Here is a 20,008-nt window from a genome sequence, read left to right on the forward strand (position 1 = left end):
CCCCGCTCCCCGCCCGCCGCGGTGCACGCTGGGTAGCGTGCCGTGGTTACCGTTGCTAGGCGGACGGCGCCGCCGGCTGCGCCCCGCCTGCCGGGACGGCGCCGCCGGCTGCCCCGCGCTCGGCGGGCAGCGATGGTGAAGGAAACCATCCGGGTGTACGCGCGGGTGAAGCCGCCGGGCAAGCGGCAGCAGGCGGGGGTAGGACGGGGAGCCAGCTGCTGTGCTGCCGGGGAGTGGAGTGGGGCGGCTGGGCCGAGCCAAAGAGCGTCCCGTGGGCCTGCGTGCGGCCGGGCCTCCCGAAGGCGGGAGGGAGCGGGCAGTGAGCGTCGGGAGGTGCCCCCCCCCCCCCGCCGCAAGAGGCCCTGCCGGCTTGTGAGAGCTGGGGGGTTTGTAGGTGGTCGGGTGCGGAGCGGAAAGCCACAGCCCTGTAGTGTTCTCCGAAGCCTTAAGAAGTAAATAAAATCACGAAGTACAGCATCTTAGACTGTAACTATTGGGGGAGGGGGTGAGGAACTTCTTTCCTGCCTAGTTGTTAGAGAAAGGCTCCACTGGAAAAACATTTGACGCTGGACACTGGGTTTATGCAGTTCAACACTGTTCTGAACATTGGAGGGGAACGTGTAACTCCCAGTATTTAGCTGTTCTTGCAAGGGATAATAAAGATAATGAAAGCGTTCCTCAGAAATGGTGCATTTAGGTCTCTTCATCGTCTTGTTTTAAACCAGCTCTACTCATTCTGTTGTAGTCTTTCCTGATATATTCTTCCAGGTTTTTTGGAGGGGGTTGAAATGGGGGCTGGGCTTTGTTTTTTATAACAGCTCAGATATTAAAGTGGTTTAGTAAGCAAATTATGTCAAAGAGGCTACGTTTCTGGTTCAAATCTTATTGTAGTGTTTACATGGTAACAAACAGGATAGTGTTGCTATGTGCTTGTTTTGTTGTGTAATAGCTGAAGGAGGATCTGCTCGTGTATTAAGGGCTTTTGAAGTAGGCAGAACTATTCTGGTTTGCTACGTTGTTTTGACATACCGATTAGCCATGGTACACAATGCAATTCTGAAATTTTTGTGAAGTTTTTCTTCAGGCAGTTACAGGTGCTAAGCTTACATAAGTGTTATACCTAAGGGCTATGCTGTTCTATTCGTAAAATTATTTTGTTAATTCATATCCATGCTTATTAGATTTATTCAGTTGATGACAATGAGAAATCTCTGTCCAGTCTGGAGATTATCGTGCCACGTGATTTAGCAGATGGATTCGTCAATAATAAACGAGAGAGCTACAAGTTCAAGTAAGCAAAAGCCTTATCTGTATATCTTCTGCCTTTAGTGATGGATATCGCTGTGTGGTGATACAGATCTATAGAACCTGGAAAAGCCTATTCTTAAAATCAAACTTTGATATAGATAGGTTTATTTTTATACAACTCCATTAACAAGAGGAATACTCCAGCATCTTGTGCTCTGCACCTGAACAAGTTTGATAGCATTTGATAGAAGTTGTGGGTTTTTTGTCTATCCATTGCAAGTCATTATACATTTCTAAGTCTTGTCTCAAAGACTGCATCTTCATTTATCAGTTCTTCCATTATTACAGCTTGTTTTGAATTTGCATATGAAAATTGAATGCAGGACTGTGTGTTCTCTTGTGATCTAATGAGTTGGCATAGGCTGGCTAAAGATGTCTTGATGTAAAACACTGTTTAGAAACTGTGTTTCAGACATAACCAAAACACAGTGAACCAGAGATTGTTGAAAGAAACAAAACCATGACTGTAGAATGTAAATAGTTTTTAGAAACTAAAAATAAGTACCAGCAATATCAATCAAATATTTTTATCTTTTCAACAGAAAACTTGGAGGCAACATTTCAAAATTGCGATGATGAAGAAAGCTAGATGTATAACCACCTCTAATGACTAGGTTGAGATTGTCTTTTTCCAAGTTGAATAATCTTTATTTTTTGTAATACTAAATCAAGTAAATTTTTTGCTCTATGCTATTAAAAAAGAGAGCCCCAGATAAACATCTGCAGCTCAGACTGATGTCATTTCACATCAGCTAAGGAAATCTGTTCTGCTTGGAAAGAGAGGAGCTGCCCTCTCCAACTAGATGAATATGCGAAACTAGCTTAGGTTGCAGATGCCCAAGCCAGCTGTAATGAATGCTGATATTTTTTTCTGAATTTACCATTTATTAAAAAGTCTGTAGAGATGGATTTTGAGAAGCACTATGCCTTATTATTCTTAAGACAATGCAAAAATAATGCTATGGAGCGAGCATTTCTTTTTCCTCCATAAAACTCATACTTTCATGTAGTCTGTCTATCCTTGTCACCTCAAACATTATTCCTCTTTGTTCTTACTTATATGGGAATCAAACACAATTATTTGAATGACTTGACTGATTAAGGGTTAGCAGGATAGAATATATGCCTCTATAATTTGTGTATCGCATTTGTCTGTGATGTTGTACACACCACATAATCCCTTGCAATCCATGGTGTCTTTCTATATACCTGGTGTCCGTAGTGCCTTTCTATATACCCTGTGAAGTTCTATGTGAGTATACAATTCCAGATAGGAGGGACAACACAGCAGGGCACAAGCAGTCCAGGCGGTTTCTGGAGTGTATTAATGACAACTTCCTAACATATGGTTAAAGAGGCAATGAGGGGAGAAGCTCTGCTGCACCTCATATTTGCAAACATGGAAGAACTGATCAGGGATGTGAAACCTGGGGGTAGTCTTGGCTGCAGTGGCCATGAGACAGTGAAATTCAGGATCCTGAGAGAAGGGAGCAAGGCAAAAAGCAGGATCACAACCCTGGACTTAGGAGAGCAGACCTTGGCCTGTTCAGGGACCTGCTTGAAAGAATCCCATGAGACACAGACCTGGATAGAAGTCCAGGAGAGCTGGCTAATTTTCAAGGATCACGTCCTCCAAGCTCAAGAACAGTCCATCCTGATGAGCAGGAAACGATGAAAAGGCAGCAGTAGGCCTGCGTGGATGAGCAAGCAGCTCTTGACTAAACTCAAACATAAAAAGGAAGTGTACAAGAGGTGGGAGCAGGGTCAGGTGACCCAGGAAGGCTGTCAGAGGAATGGGATCAGGAAAGCCTAGATGAGTGCACAGTGAGGGGTGTTGAAAATGAGCCGAGCTGCTGGGCTCCGAGGGTTGTCATTAGGGGTGCAAAGCCCAGCTGGAGGCCAGTCACCAGTGGCGTAATCAATACTGCAATCCAATACTGTTTAGCATTAATGACCTGGGTGATGGAACCAAATGAAGCTTCAGCAAGTTTACAGACAATGTGAAACTGGGAGGGGTGGTTGGCACACCAGATGATAGTTGTGCTGCCGTTCAGAGGGACCTCAAGAGGCTGGAGAAATGGGCCAATAGGAATCTTATGAAGTTCAATAAAGTGAAATGCCAAGTCCTGCTCCTGGTGGGGAATAACCAGGACAGGCTCAGGGTTGACTGAAAGCAGGTTTGCAGAAAAAGACCTGGAGTCCCAGTAGACAAAAAGTTGAACATGAGTCAGCAATACACCATTTGCGGCAAAGGCCAACAGCCTCTGGGCTGCATTAGGCAGAGTATTGCCAGCAGGTCAAGGAAGTTGATCCTTCCCTTCTAGTCACCACCAGTGAGATCACAGCTGCAGTTCTGTGTCCAGTTCTGGGCTCCAGCAAAGGAATGCAAAGATGATTAAGGGACTGGAGCATCTGACATGAGGAGAGGCTGAGCGACTTGGGACTGTTTATCCTGGAGAAGAGAAGGCTCAAGGGGATCTTATCAATGTGTATAAACACCTGATGGGAAGTGGAGGAATAAAGAAGATGGAGCCAGATGCTTCTCAGTGGTGCCCAGTGACAGGTCAAGAGTTAGTGAGCACAAATTGAAATACAGAACATGTCAAAAAAACTTTTTTACTGTGGGGTGATCAAATACTGGAACAGGTTGCCCAGAGAGGTTGTGTGGCCTCCATGCATGGAGATACTCAAAACCTGACTGTACAGACCCCTGCTCTAGCTGACCGTCCTTTGAGCAGGGGGATTGGAGCAGATTGGTCCCTTCCAACCTGAAGTATTCTTTGATTCTGTGAGACAACTGCAGATATTTTATATAGGAAGTGACAAAACTTAGATTGAATTAAATATCTCCTTGTGACTTACAGTAACTGTGCAGCAGAATGAAGGAAGTAGTTACGAAAAAATGTGAGCCTGGTTATACTGGTGGGATGCTGTATTTGGTTATAGTGTAATCTATTTATCCAGGTTTCAGTGTGGTGCCAGTTACAAACACTGATTCTCTTGATAGATTTAAAATACGGTTTATTTTTTTCTAAACCACATCATTTTATCAGAGGATTTTATTGTACAGATCTTGTCAAAGCAGCACTGTGTACAGCCTATTTATGTACAATAGCACAACAGCACGCTGTGGTTAAGACTACAGAGAAAACATTGTACTAAGTTATGTAAGCCTAATGATGTAAACATTGACTATTACAAACACAAACAAAAATGTATGAATCAAGTAGTGTTTTAAGATTCTGAGCAATTATTATTTGCTTAATATTTTCAGATTTCAGAAAATTTTTGATCAAGAGGCAAAACAAGATGCGGTTTTTGACAGCATTGCCAAACCAGTAGCAGAATGGTACGTTGTTGATCTTGCGAGTAATCGGGGTAACACAGGGTCAAAAATAGCTTTCATTGTATTACTTGGAGGAGAGCTGGCAAGTGTTTGTCTCACTGTTTAAAAGTGGATTGATGTTTTAATTTTCTAAATACTGACATGTCTGAACCTAGGAGATATGCAACAATCCCCTGAGAATTTTAGGTATGGTAACATTCCATTATTAACTCCTAAAATAGCACTGCTACTGTTGCCCCTTTTGTTGCATAGGCATAGAAATCCATGTCTAATTAGTTTTTGGTCTATAATATAAGCTCACTTCATTGCATTAGAAAAGTATTCCCTATATAGTTCCATGAAGGGGTAAACCTGACGAAAATCTTATCCCCCTGTTTAGTTTTCATTAAGTTAGGGACACTCATGAATTAGTACCTGTGGAGATATTCTCAAATTTTGCCCTCGTTATTTTTGTCTTAATGTGTAGGGCAGTGATTTTGGCACTGTTTTTGTTTTTCTCCTCCATATAATAATCAAACAATGCTCGTATTTTAGAGTTTGCAAAGGCAAGCATTTAAGACTGATGTAGAAGCCCTCTTCATTCATTGTGTGGATTGAATGCCACTCTGAATGGGGTGGATTTTCCAATATGCCATCCTCTTTGCTCAGCTTATGCCCACATTGCTGAAGTTAGCACTGGTTTTAGTGGGGGAGAAAATCCCACACTGGAGGAAGCAGAATTTCTGCATAATGTTTGTTTGTTTATCAAACTTACTGCTCAGAATCCAAACTTGTAGGGAGTTGGGAAGTATTACTTTAGGTACCAACTTTTCTCATTCGTTGTCTGACCCATCCGTTGGTTTAAGCTATGATTCTGCAAGTTATTCTTCAGCCTATTGCACGGCCATGTGTTTTGCACTGTAAGAAAACAGACATCCTCGGTTGGACACTTAGTCTTTCTCAAATTGTTACTTGGAAGTAAAAATATACCTAGCTCTTTACAATTTCATTTTCTTGATTTTCCCCTCTATTTTCTTCTTAAAAGTCCCACATAAAGCAGGAGGGTAATTGACAGTGAAAATGAAGAGCTAGTGAATTTGAAACTTCACTAGAATAAGTTAAATATGCTTTAAAAAATTTTTGTTATATTCTTTTTTCACCCAAAAGGGATTTCTTTGCTTATATGACTTTATAACATAGCTTCAGGTTAACTCATTTACTTAACTTTAAACATTTCTGAGTTTAATGGTGACTGCAGACAAAAACTTCTGTATCTTATTTGACTGTGCTTGGAAAGAGAAGGGTTAAAACTCTCATTGTTACATGCTATGGATTGAATTATCCTCAACAAACCTCAGAGTATCAAAGCTAACTAGCAACAGACTGACAGATTTTTTTTTTTTCCTTTGGAGTGTTTTGCTAGAATATGGAAAGGTTTTCCAGTTGAGTAATTCACCGATACAGTGCTCTAATAAACAGGAAGTGGTATTGTTTTCCTTTGTTTCAGTGTTGGCTGATACAAGATTTTTATACATTTATTTGCTCCATTATGTAGAGTTTAGTTTTGATTTTTAGAGATTTTTAAGTATCAGTGGTGTTTAGGCATCCAATTATCTCCAAATAGCTGAGTCTTTAATGCTAAAATTGATTTATAAAATCACCCTTAACTGAATCAAGACTATTTTCACTCTGAATGTTATAACGTATTAAAGCTTGTATTTTAATTGATGTTTTTATTGTTACTGATAATATTGAAAGATAATTTTGCTTGTGTTTCTATAGTAGAGTAGGCAATACCTGAAGTATGTTCCTGTTTCTCATCCTCTTCCTTCATTTTTACCTTTTCTTAGGCAAAAATACGTATTTCAAAATGTCTTCATAGTCATGAGGTGCCTTGGCTAATGGAGTCCTTAACCGTGCCTGAAATTTATTTCACCCTACAGTTAATGACTCAACTTTCCTTTCCTTTGTGGGACAATAAGAATTGCCCTGTTACTCTGAAAGACCACAGTCTTTCATAGCAAAATGTTCTTCACTGTTTGTTTCTTTCTAAGTCAATGTTCTCTCGCAAGAAAAAACTGTTGAAAATGCACTCATTTCTGTTGTTGGAGTCACTTTATTAAGGGAAGATTTTTTTGTCTGTGTATTGCCAGGGAAAAGAAAGTAGCAGGAAAGTATCAATGAAATAGTTCAGTAACATTTTGAGGCTCTTTGCCATGCATGCTTACAGTCATGAGAAAGTTCAGTTAGACTTGAATGCTCAGAAAAAAAATCTTGGGCATTGTTTAAACTAAAACCAACAATGTATTTTTCAGGATTCTAAAAATTGCCAGGGAAAAGAAAGTAGCAGGAAAGTATCAATGAAATAGTTCAGTAACATTTTGAGGCTCTTTGCCATGCATGCTTACAGTCATGAGAAAGTTCAGTTAGACTTGAATGCTCAGAAAAAAAATCTTGGGCATTGTTTAAACTAAAACCAACAATGTAGTGTTCAGGATTCTAAAATCTTTCTAGTTTGTTCTTGGATGGATGGAAATTGGATGCAACTTTCTTTTTTTTTTTTCTTTTTAAGTGTACTTTCTTTGATGTTGAGCCACTACTTTTCTCTCTTTAAGTCCAGTTATATTGTCATCTTGCCTGTGGTTTCAGAGGCACCAGACATTGGTTCATTTAATTTGCTTCTTCAGTCAAAAGTGCCAGCCTCTGCAAACCATTATAAGCATGTTATTTGCCTGATTTTTTTTTTTTATTATTATTATTATTTTGTTAATGTTTGAGTCATCTCTTGGTTTCTTTTTATTATATGTTTGTGCTTTCCTCTTTGCCTTTTCATTTTAAATATATATTCTTGATTCTTTTTTTTTTGTGCGGAGCCAACTTGATCTTTAAGAAGCAGCACTAACTCTATTACTCTATCAAAAAATGGAGAAAATAAATAAGAGCTTTCTTTTACAGTTTGCTAACAATTAAGCATTGCTTTAGTCTAACAACAGGACAAGGTTACTCTTATAATGCTTCAAATATTAGTGTTATAGTGATGAATGCAATCAGAAGTTAAGTAGAAAGTGCTTTGGAATTAATTTTGTTTTCAGTTCTAATATGGCCAATGTTTTGTCTTGCTTTATTAAGGAATAACATTGAAAATATTTTCACTTCAGATATATCTTGCAAAGAAGAAACAGCTCAGCTGTTTATAAACCTAATGGCAATCACCTGTGTTTCTACGAAAGATCTGATAGCCTCCAGGATAATACTCCCATTGCCACAGATTTTAGTTTCTTCTCGTGTGGTGTTTATCCTAAGAATTAGCAGCTGTAATATAAAAACTACTTCCCTTTACTCTTTTTTGGTTTTTTCTGCTGCTTATTCTTACAGAAAATGTAGTCAAAATATTTTGCAGAACAGCATCGTTATAATGTTGACTATATTTTGTAATGTCCCTCTTTCCAGTTTTAGAAAATATTTCACCAGTAATTGAAAATATTTGGAAAACATATTTACATCATTAGATTGCCTTGTAATACAAAGCCACAGAATGTAGACTAAACATCCTAATAGGGCATTTCTAGCTTTACTGAATATGCTCATAGAAATTCAGTGACCATCCTTTGCTTTTCTGCTATTAATTTTTTTTTTCTTCCTGTTTAAGTCTGTGAATAAGATGAAATAATAAAAGTATTTGGACCTGCTGTTTTGTGGTTGGTTTGGTTTTTTGGGGTGTTTTTTCTCTCTCACTAACAACTCGGGGATTTGTGTTTTACTATGTATTCAAGGAAAATAAAATACCTACAAGTGTCTTCAAACTAATGAAATTTCAGTAGTTTGTAAAGGGATGCTAATTTTCTCTCAAATTGTGCTCTCCTTTTGACCATCTAAGCTGGAGTAATGCTGAATGTGCTTTACTTTCGCTGACTTCGATAGGATTGTGGATTAATAATTGCTCTGAAATTTGAACCATTAGATAAGAAATTGCTTGAAACATGAAATCTGACTTAGTTTACAAGGTTTTGTAATAAATAAATTATTTTATTTATTACAAATAAATGGTTCCAAATAAATTATGACCTCTGGTTTTGAACATCATAGAGTAAAAGAAATGGAGAGATTCTTAAAAACTTTGGATGCTTATGTCTGAATTTTGTTACGGTTCTTCATAACTTTTAAAGCTAATTGTTAGGGACAGATAAAAGTCATACCTTTACATCTTTTTACAGCAAAAGGAACATTTTCTTTTTTATTTTGTTGGAAGCCCTTATCATATACAATACCTTAGTATAAATTTCTCCTAACAAGAAGAATGTGGAATTAGTGGGGCTATTCCTTTGATAGTACTTCATCTGCAGACTTTGTCATGCTTTGAAATGTGATGCAATTTGTATTTTCCTTCTGATGTAGAACTTAAATTGTGAAAAAAGAAAAATAAAACCCACATATCTGAAATCTTACAATAATTTGATTTTACATAAGGAAATATAAAGCTCTTTTAGCTTTGTCATGGGTCTTTCAGAACCTCCTTAATTTCAATTCTTGTATGAAATTATTATGCAAACTTTGGCTTCATGCAAATATTTGGCTTTTGGGGAAAAGATCATTATTGCGCAACTGAAATTCCAGATTATTTTTTTTGTTCACTTTATTTTTACTTTCATATAATTTGAAATACAAGGTCTTTTTTTTGAGTATTTAACAGTATAATTATACATGTGCAACCTGTTGGATGTTTAAAATAATTTTAATAACATTAGTTGAAGGAGTACAAACTGTATTCAGGAAAATTTCAAACTACAACAGCAGGAAATATATGTGACAAGGAACAGAAAAGTAAGTCAGTCATGATTATTTATTCATTATGTAATAGCCAGAACCCACCATTAAATTGGTTATTTGTTGTTTTGCATCTCAGAAAAACTTATTAAGAGCTATTTTCCACTCTAAAGAAATTACACCTCAAAAGAAGTGTATAGAACTCATCCTTTTGAGGGGTCAAATAAAGCAGCTTTTTTAATGAGGAGACCTGAAACACATACAGGTTCCTTACCCATATCTCTCTGCTTCAGTGAGGAAACAGTCTGAATTAAGTTCCTTAGAAGTTGCACTAAACTTCCATTCTTATTTGGACTCATCTTACCTGGGCATTCCAAAAATCTTGCTTATATCTATGTATCTTTCTATACATGTGTCATGTATAGGAAGCTGTTTCTCCACCCTTTTTACCCACATTCCCTTCCCCTCTGCCCCTCCTTTCTTTTTAGGCTTGTTTAGTGGAACTGCAGCATGTTGCTTCTGTATCTGTAGATCTTGTTGGCGGTTGCTGCGTGCCCTAATAGGAAGGATTCTTTCCAATGCAGTGAGTTCAAGGAGGACTTGTACAGTTTTGGTACTGCGATGTCAGTATAAATGTCAGCTCACTTAAGCTGTAATACAAAAGGATTGAATTATTAAAATGTTGTAAGACCCTTGTGATACAAGTCAACTTCTTGCTTTTTATAGTCCTGGCACAGTGACTCCCCGACCAGGTTAAAATCTCTTGGTATCATCAGCATGATACAATATTTGTTACCATGATCAAAGCTGGCCTTTCTATAAAGACCTGTTAAATCTTCATGCTTAATATGATCAAAATGAAGAATGCCTAGTAAAACAACTATGCTCTACTAGTGGATGTTTTGGGTTTTTTTCTGGAATTTTGTTAAGGTGTAAGCATCAGGCCTGTAAGCACGTGGTTTTTCTAGGGTAGTCCTTGTTAACTAATTAAATGATAGGCTTGTATGAACAATTATCCATTCTGACCTGGATATATTTGTGACACAGTGTGGGAAGTAGTGGCTTGGCTCACCTGCAGGCAACCTTACATCACAGCTGTGTTATTGCTAATGTGGGTGATTTAGGTACAAAAGACCTGTAGAATCTCTATATAGTAAAGGACGCTTATTTTTTTGGATGTCAGCTTGAAACAAATGTAGCTTAAAATTTCCCCTAAATCGAGAAATTGGAGCAGTAATGCTAGCAGTTCTTCCTGAAAGTGTGTATAATTATGAGGCAATAAAAAGTGACAGGCTTCATTAATGTTTCATCTCAAATGATTATTAGTTGCTCATGTTTATTATGACTTAAATTGCACAGTTTAGAATTGTTCAAGAAGGCTGCTTATTATAGGTTACAGTTTGATAGCTTTGATTCAGAGTATCTTTGTGTCACACATTTTCTGCAGTGCTTATGGTGGAATTTAAATATATTTAGATATTTTAGTTAAAATAAGAAATTGTATTACACCTTATTTTTTTTAGGAAAAACCTTTTGAAATTTCTAAGGAAACTTGCTTGCACTAAGCCTTCAAAAACAGTTACATGCACATTTGGAAACTGTTGTTATTTTTGAAAGATGAGGCATTACCAAATTAGATTTGTTCCATAAATCTGGCAAAGGCATAAAGAAAAAAAGTCATACTGAGATATTTTGTTTATTTTAATTAAAAGAAACTTTAATCTGAGCTCTAAGTGATAGAAGATACCTAAATACTGAGTCTCTGTAAAGACAAATCCTCCCTGAAAACTTGTTTTCCAGATCCTGCAAATGAAGTTCTTCCTTCTTTTTATCTTAAATAACGTGTCTGGGGGCTGGTTTTGCCAGGACTGTGTTAAAATTTTTTTTTAATAAAATAACTATGAATTAAGGCTTTCTGAGATAGAAAGAAGGAAAGATACTGGTGTTTTCTGCTTTTTTTCATTAGTCTAGTATTTTAATAGTTATTGAATATTTGTTCCAACCACATGCCTTTATGTTAGCAGTCATTTAAAATGAAGATGTCAGAGCTCAGGTTAAAATAATAGTATGAAGCTGAAATAAACTAACAAAATCAAAGTAATTAATTTTTAAAGATGAAATTTGTTTCTTCTTGCCAGGATTTTCTCTTATCTACCTATAAACACTCTCAGAATTTAGTCCTTACTTAATAAGGCCTTTTTTTTCATTTAAACATTTAGACATATTTTATTTACTCATATTATAAACTTAGTAAAAACCTTTCATGTTGAACTTTTTCATTTTAAAACAAAACAATAATAAAAATTACAGATGGCTTAAATGCATCTACTTAGATGATCTTTTTAATGCTTTTGAAGACTGAGAAGCATGTCTTGCAATAGGAATTAAGTGTCAGAGCAAGCAAATCTTTTTGCTTAGACTTCATATTCATCGTTGCTGTGATGGCTTTTGGTGTTCTGGATAGGCTTCATTCACCAATTGCTGAGACAAGATTTCCACATTTGTCTGTAATACCTGCCAATGTCAAAAACTTGAGAATAAGGTTGTTACTATTTCTTTGTCTTTTTCATAATGAAGTTTGGAGTAACGCAAAAGGAATCAGAGCACTCTGACTTCCCTGAGGAAGACTTTCATGTTGGTGGTTATAAAACTGATGCATTGAGACTAGTCTGAAATAGAGTAGAGTTTGTAGCAGTTTGTAGCATGTTTTCAGGGTCTGATAAGGACTGTTTACTTGTTCCTTCTTCTGCTGATGATTCTATGTGAATTATGCCTAGTGCTAACAAATTAGAATAATTAGGTCAGAAGGGATCTCTGTAGGTCATCCGGTCCAACCTCCTGAGCAAAGCAGGTCTAGCTTCAAGGTTAGATCAGGTTGCTCAGGCCCTTGTCCGGTAGAGCTTTGAAAATGTCCGAAGATGGGGATCCCACAACCCATCTAGGCCCCTGTTCCAGGGCTTAACTACTCTCACTGTGAAGAACATTTTCCTTATACCGACTCAGAATTTCCCCTCTTGCAACTTGTGACCACTGCCTCTTGTCCTACGACTGTAAGTCTCTGAGAAGAGTCTGAGTCCATCTCTGTAATGTCCATTGCATAATGGAAGGTGGCAATTAGGTACATGTATAGCTTTCTCTTATCCAGGTTGATAGAAAACAGATGCCTTGGCTTCTCCTTGTGTGTGATGTGCTCCAGCCCAAACTAACTTGGTTCTGTCAGGCTCACTCCAGTTTCTTTATAGCACCCTTCTTCTACTGGGCAGTCCAAAACTAGACACGGAACTCACGGAGGAAGAGTTTGTTTTATTTTTTCTGCAAATTTCGATGGTAACTGTTCTGTTTGATTCTGCAAAACCAGTCTAGCAGCAGAGGAAACAGAGTTCTTCGTTATACTTCGGCAGAAGCCTGCCTGAAGTCTCATTAACAATGAGCACAGAAACAAATGAAAAGTTCTGTGTCCATAAACTTTAAATAGAACAAATGATCTTCACTGGAAATTAAACCAAAATGTAGTCAGAAAAACCAACCACAATAAAACAACCTCAGTCTGCTTTCAACCTCTGTCTACTGTCACTGGGCTTTATACCACTATTTATATTGTCTCAGATATTCAAGGACAAAGTACTGAATGGTATTTTAAACTGTAGTAACTACCCATAAATTGTCTAGCTCTCACTTGAGGAATTTCTCACTTGAGGAATGTTAAGCAGTTGTAAACATAACGTATCTATCAATTTAAGTGGAATTGTTTGCATGAGTTAGGCTTCTGTATCACACCCTTTATTTAGGAATTAGACATCTTCCAGGCATGAGGCAAGTCAGCTGGGTGACTGAAAATGCCAGTACACAACTCTATAACAGCCATCTATTTAAATAGTGATCTAAAATGAATTTTTAAATGAAAAGTTAATTTCTCACTGTGTGTGTTCTTAAACCACCACTAATTATGAGTAAGTTAGAAAGTGCAAGTTAACTGATAACTGAGTAAGAAAATTTGAGGGGAAAAAAACACATGGCCTTGCTGCCCTTTAACTACATTCATATATGAGTCCATACTAGAAAGAATTGTCCTATGCCTGGTAATTGGTACAAAGTTGTACTGACAGCTTCTGCTTAGCAAGATTGTAAGGGAAGAGGCAGGGTCTTTCTAACATTACCAAAAAACCAATAGTCCACTGAGGCCCTGAGCCTAGTCTTCTTTCCCCCAATTATATTAGCGAGTCTAATAAAAGATGCTACCTCTCTCTAAATACCTGTTTTTTCTTATACTTTTAGACCATCGCAGTTGCAGCTATAGTGTTACAACATTTGTTTATTCTTCCTCAGTGTTACTGGCTAAGTCCTTACATGTAATGACCATTTCTTATTAGCAATTTTTCTTCTCTGGACTCTGAGGATTTTTTTATGACTTTCTTACCACTTATAAGGGAACTTTTAAAATATTGAACACTTGCTATTTTAATCAATGCCTGATTTTTGGTTTTTTCATCAGTTTCTCAAAGTCCAAAGGGCAGAAAAGAAAGCATGTTATAATTCATTTTTCATAAAGCCAAAACTTACTTTCTTGAGCAAGCATCATTACATAAGCTTTTGTATAACAGTACTTGGGTTATGAAGCAGTTTTAAGGTTGTACTGAAAGTGGGCTAATTAAGGAACATTTACGTCAGCTTGCTCCTTTTTTTATTATGTTTCTTCTCCGAAACAAGAGGAGTATTAAGAGTATTCCAAGTTAACTGGAAAAAATAATTTGTAGAATGTATGTTGGGAGTTCATAAAGTATTAGAAGTACTTTTGATATATGCAGATATGTTTAAATACTGTAGTGTGTTTAAGCATTTACCCCAGCAAAAAATCTGCATCAAGTTGTCCCATGTTTTGGATTCCACCTAAAACTCAGTGAGATTATTGGAAAGGTGGTCATTGACTTGAATAAGCTTTGGATCATGGTCTTACTTAATGGTACTTTGCAGGTGGACAACTATTTCTCAGTGTGTTTTCTAAACCTTTGCTGGTTATTTCAATATTCTGGTTAGAAAAATACTGAAAGTATTGTAATTTCTGTCTCAGAGATTGTCGTTGCGGGAGATTTCTTGGTAGTCCGTGTCATAGCTTGGAGGTAAAACTTGAAAATTTTTGGTTTGTCCCATCACGTCATGCTAAATTATGTTGCTGTCATAATATATGGTTAGGTTTATATAACAGTGTGATCAAATTTATCTCCTTAGTCAGTTGTGTGCACAAACTGTCTCTCACTTGGAAAAGGTGTGCTTTCAATTGTATGCAATATAGAGGACATATTCAATACTTTCTTTGTGTTTCAAAATGTTGCTGATTAGCTTTGTAAGGTCAAACACAAGCTGTTGTGTTGCTAAAAACCAGCAAAATTTTTTCAGTGCTTAACCAGAAAAGAAGCATTCAGTTCTTTGAGTAAAATGTAAGAACAGATCTAACCTTTTTTTATGTTAAAATCATCTTGAAGTAGGCATATCATTAGATTAGAAATTATACTGCAGAATAAAAGGATAAAGAAGATTTAGGACTGTAATAAAACAATACTTATATACAATGCTTACAAAACTTAGATTGGGAGGTGTTTGCCTGCAATTAATGTTATTATTTCATTAAAATTGATATTAGCTGTTGTTACAGTTTTCTTGTTGGTTTATGAATATTTTGTTCCTCTGCCTTATTCTGACTTCCACTAAGGGAAACCTTTGTTGTATAATTTCAGGTTGTTTAAAGATACTAATTTTACTAAACAGAGCTGCTTATTACATAAATACTTGTTGATGAATTCAGAATACTTAGCAGGTTATCATGATGTTTCCTCACCAATATTTTGCTTTAAATTGACTTTTCTTACAGTGATTAAAAACAACAAGACTAAAATTTATCATCCAACACACCTTTACATACAGCATACATATGTAAATATATTGTCACAGACATACATGTTTCAATTTCAAATTACTATATCCAGCAAGCATTAAAATTTTTTCACTGTACACAGCTTTGTGATATGTGAGTCTTCATATGGTTTGACCAGAATTATTTTCACTGAAACACAAAAATAGATATAGAACTTAAAAATATATATTTACCAAGAACTGACACAATTATTAATTATGCTACAATATCTGGGAAATCCTAATGTTCTGGCATCGTGAGTTAAATCTAAAATATTAAGATTCAATTTGTTTAGTTCTTCTGATCCATTTGAATTTGCAGAGTGTGACCTTTTTGGGCCTTTCCTGGCAGACATGTAACTGAGATCTCCTACATGTTAAGAACAAGATACGAAGACAACTCAGTATATTAAATGAGACTGAAATACGATTGTTTGCAGAACTACTATATGTCTGTGTTTTCCCAGAAATGTCATCTTTTTCTGGAAAGCTTGTCTTCACAGAATTTGAGGTCTTGGGCAATTTTTTTGAGACTTCTTCACATGTAGAAATTCAGGCCAGTGACACTTGTCCATATTCAATGGATTTCGTCGTTCACAGGTACGAAGTCCAACATGTCGGACTTACTGCTCATGCACACGACAACTTAGGTTTTTCCTTTACACATTTAAGTTGGTCCATATTTTCCAGATAGGAACATGGCATACCTGGTTGTAAAGCAGTAGAAGCAAAGCTGAAACAACAATTTATTTGTTAGAAACTGACTTTTTTATATCTATTTTTCTGTATTTGTTTTATTTAAAGCTAACCCTAAATATTTTTGTAGGTAAAATTTATATGTATTTTACTATGTAAAGATTGCTTTATGTGGCTTGTGATGAATAGCACTTTCTCTTCTTTTTATAACAGCTAAGTCTATCACAAAGCATTACAAATATATGTCTGCGTGTTTTAGCATGTAAGGAAAATGAACTCCCTGAATTTCCTAACACAGTGAAACAAATGTACAAATTTGGACAAGTTTTAGTCATCGTATTTTAAAAACTTATTTTTCTCTGTAGTAGACTTTATAGTTCTGAGCTTGGTATTATTAAAAAGAGAAGGCCCTCCAGGAACTCTGACAATCGTAACAGGAGTAACTTTGCTAAAATATACTGGAGACAGATTTCTCCAGCAACATCTTAGCTAATCTGTCTGGAAGTAGTCCATGAACTTCTGAACAGGGAGCTATACAACATTGCATAAGTTCATGAAAGATCTTTTCAGCAAAGGCTCTCTTTGGATTATGTGTCTTTGATGTGTTTTGTTTGAAGTAGTAAAGAGACAATTTATTCAACAAAGTGTCTCCTTAACCATGCCAAAACTCAGCTTCCTGGGAGAAAAAAAAAATGCAAAGTTCTGGATACTCTGATAATACCGAGGGGGCATGACTGACAATATCCTTTTAGTGTGTGATTTTTATGTATGCATATTTTAAAGTCTTCACAAGACTACCGTCAAAAACCATGTCAACCTGTGTACTTTCAAATACTAAGTCTAACAAAGGTTTGGGATTCTTGTTCAGAGAATTTGAAGAGCAAAGATGCAGACTTCGCCTCGGTGAACTGACATCTTGCAAAACAGATTTTGCAGAATAGGCAGAAAAGAGCTGCTGATTCTCTACCGCCTTTCCCAGCAGAGAATCAATTCCACTACTGTTAGGGACAGCTTTAATTTGCAGATGAGAATCTTCAAGGATCCTTTTGGTGGATGCTGTTTAGAAAATACACTCTTCTTGAGGTCTCATAATTGGTGTTGCCAACTTTTTTAGGTACCTGTTGCGAATACGTTTCGTGATGAAAGAGAGAATGGGTACATTTTCTACTCACTATACTAACTCTTAGCACCTGAGAGACCCTTCACTTTGTCAAGGGTAATTCTGCAGTGTAGTTTGTTGTTTTTTAAATAACATTTTATGGGTGGCTAAAGGGTTATGAAGCTTTCTATGTTTTTATTTTCCTAAAGGGATTGTGCATCTTAGGTTGAAAACAGTATCTACATATCTTAAACTTCCTGAGTATTTAGTAAATAGATGTTGGTTTAATAGATTTATTGATTAGGTATTGGTCCACCTACATATATTGTTACCATTTCGGTGTAAAACTCCTTGGGACAATGAACTAAAATTAGATTGATAAAGTTTGGTATTTATTTTTGACTTGAAGTTCTTAGAAGCGGAAAAAGAGCAAAGTATATCTTTAGCAAGTATTTGCTATGATAATAGTTTCTCCACAAGCATCATTGCTAAAATATCCTGTATTCCCATTGATTCCAAGAGAAGTTCCTTAAGAGAAGTGTGAATTAGTAACATCAGGCAGGGATTTTGTAACTTAATCCATGTAGACTTTATCACATACTGACCTTCAGAATTGACATTGACTAATATTCAGAATATTATACCCAGATTGGTGGTTACACATCTTCAGGTTTGAAATTTGTTCTTTCATAAACATGTATGTGTACACATAAGCTTTAGTTCTGCTTAGTTCATAAATTTAATCCCTTGTGACCAAGCTGATATGGTAGAGACTTTTCCTTTTCACTGTGTCTTCCCATCTACTCTTTTCAGGTGGTGAGATCAGTCTTCAGCTTGCTTCTAAGCCAAAGGAGCTCTGTCAGTCCTGCTTGAACTCCTAGTCCCTTGTCTGTTATAAAGGTGGTTTTCTTCTTAGACTTAGAAAAGGAATTTATTCTCCATCCTGTCTTCATTGGGTTGTGCTTCACTCTTAGAAGGCTTTGCCAGCACTTTCAGTGATATTATTGGTAGTCCTCTTTCCTTACAGGCTTCCTTAGAACCTCAAGCAGGCTTTTCTTAAATTGGCTTCGTTGTTAGTTTTAATACACTCTGAATGAAAGAAATAAGTGCTGTAAATATGGACAGGATGCAATTATATATATAATTATACACACATATATTAAAAAAGAAGATTGACTTTCATCTTGGATTTTAAAGTGGAACTCAACTGTGGAATCATAACCAGCACTTTCATAGTGCATCTATGCAATGCAATATTAATATTACCTATAATTACATTGGACTGTGAGAACACATTAATGACATTGATATGTTTACATTTTCTGAACTTTCAATGTTTTCTGGAAAACTGTTCAGAGCTGTGCTGATGTACTGCAATAAATATAAGAAATGTATGAATCAAATAACACGAAGAAACTCACTGACTTTTGTAGCTGTTTTGACAGCATATGGTATGTGACATTTTATCCTATGTTTACACGGGTGGTGATCCTAATCAACAGCTTTTTGTGAAGTATAGGGACCTCAAGTTAATAGTTTGCAGCCACACCTTTACCACTTTTTTAGACACATTGCAAAACACACCTTTCTGCAGGAGCCATGTCACAGTAATTGAAAATATATACCTTTAACAACTTTAAAGAAGAGAAGGAGTAAGAAAACTTTACAACCCAAAATGCTAGATCTAGAAGAGCCAAATAGCAGAGATGTAAAAACAGAAGAGCAACCGTATTGGGTCAGACCAAAGTTCCATCTAGCCCAGTATGTTATCTCTCACAGGGACTAACAGTCAATGCTCGGGGGAAAATACCAAACGGGGTAAGTATGTAGAGCTACTTCCCCCAGGTATTCTGTTAGCCTCTAGTCATTTGTAGTTTAGGGACTTTCTGATTTCTCTGTGTTTAGTAGCACTGAGAGCATTTTTTTCATGAATTAGTCCAGTCTCTACTGAAGCCTGCGTGAACTTTTAGCATCCAAAACATCCCATTGCAAGGAGTTTCATAGCTTAACTACATTTTGCATGAAGAAATGTTTCCCCTTGCTTGTTTTGAATCTGCCATCTCTGAGCTGCTTTTGATACCCCCTACCTTCTGACAACTCATTACTGTCTTCAGCGTTCAGATATTGTGACAGTGGGTACTAGAAATTCCTAAGATAGATGAATGAGGTGTTTTATAAGAATAATTGTTTTGATTTTTAACATCTGGAATCTAAAATCTATATATACTCTGTCTTTGGGCATTTTGGTCTTTGGGAGCAGATGTTCACTGTAGTTCCTTTCAACATGTTTCTGTTTTTGTCTCTGACATCCTACTGTAATGGATTAAAATAAGCAATTTGGCAACTACTCAGGCCTTTAAATAAACTTCACTAAGTTGGAGAACCATTGCATCTCTTGTGGCGCCAGACTAGCAGCTATATATACATGGTTCTTTTCCTCTTATGCAAGGGTTGTTTGCCCTCTTCTATTTTTTTAAAATCTTAACTTATTTATCACTTTTTCAATAAACAAAATGCATAAGAATAATTTTAGCTTTTCTTTTTCTTTAGCAAAATTAGTAGGTCCTTAAGCATAGTAAATCAAATCCAAAGTAGATTTTGCTTCTGATAAGTTTTATCAAGAAAATAATTCTTTCTTGATTACTTTATTTGTTTTCAAATAGTCCCTTCATATATTTTGTCAGGAGATGCTGGAATTCTGGTAGAACAATTTTGAGATGGATGAATCCAGGAAATATTTTGTAATGACAGCTGCTGAAAGGAGAGAAAAAAGCTTGACAGTCTAATCTGATTTCTTTATCATATATCCTGTCAGCTATAGACTCTCATGAGTTCTGGTTTGATTGGCCATCTGAATATTACAGTCAGTAACTGATTTCATCGCTATTTAATTTGTGATTCTAATAATT

General features: G+C 36.4%; 1 protein-coding gene across 1 annotated transcript in view; it reads left to right on the forward strand.

Moving 5' to 3' along the window:
- KIF6 (kinesin family member 6) overlaps positions 1-20,008 on the forward strand; it is a 209,533-nt gene that overhangs the window by 31,782 nt on the left and 157,743 nt on the right. Inside the window, exons 2-4 of the mRNA XM_009283804.2 lie at positions 60-198; positions 1,182-1,291; positions 4,583-4,657. Of these exons, the coding sequence (XP_009282079.2) occupies positions 60-198; positions 1,182-1,291; positions 4,583-4,657 (324 nt within the window). The remainder of the gene's footprint in view (positions 1-59; positions 199-1,181; positions 1,292-4,582; positions 4,658-20,008) is intronic.

Source organism: Aptenodytes forsteri, unplaced genomic scaffold (genome assembly GCF_000699145.1).
Source record: "Aptenodytes forsteri isolate BGI_AS27 unplaced genomic scaffold, ASM69914v1 Scaffold309, whole genome shotgun sequence".
Lineage (NCBI taxonomy): Eukaryota > Metazoa > Chordata > Aves > Sphenisciformes > Spheniscidae > Aptenodytes > Aptenodytes forsteri.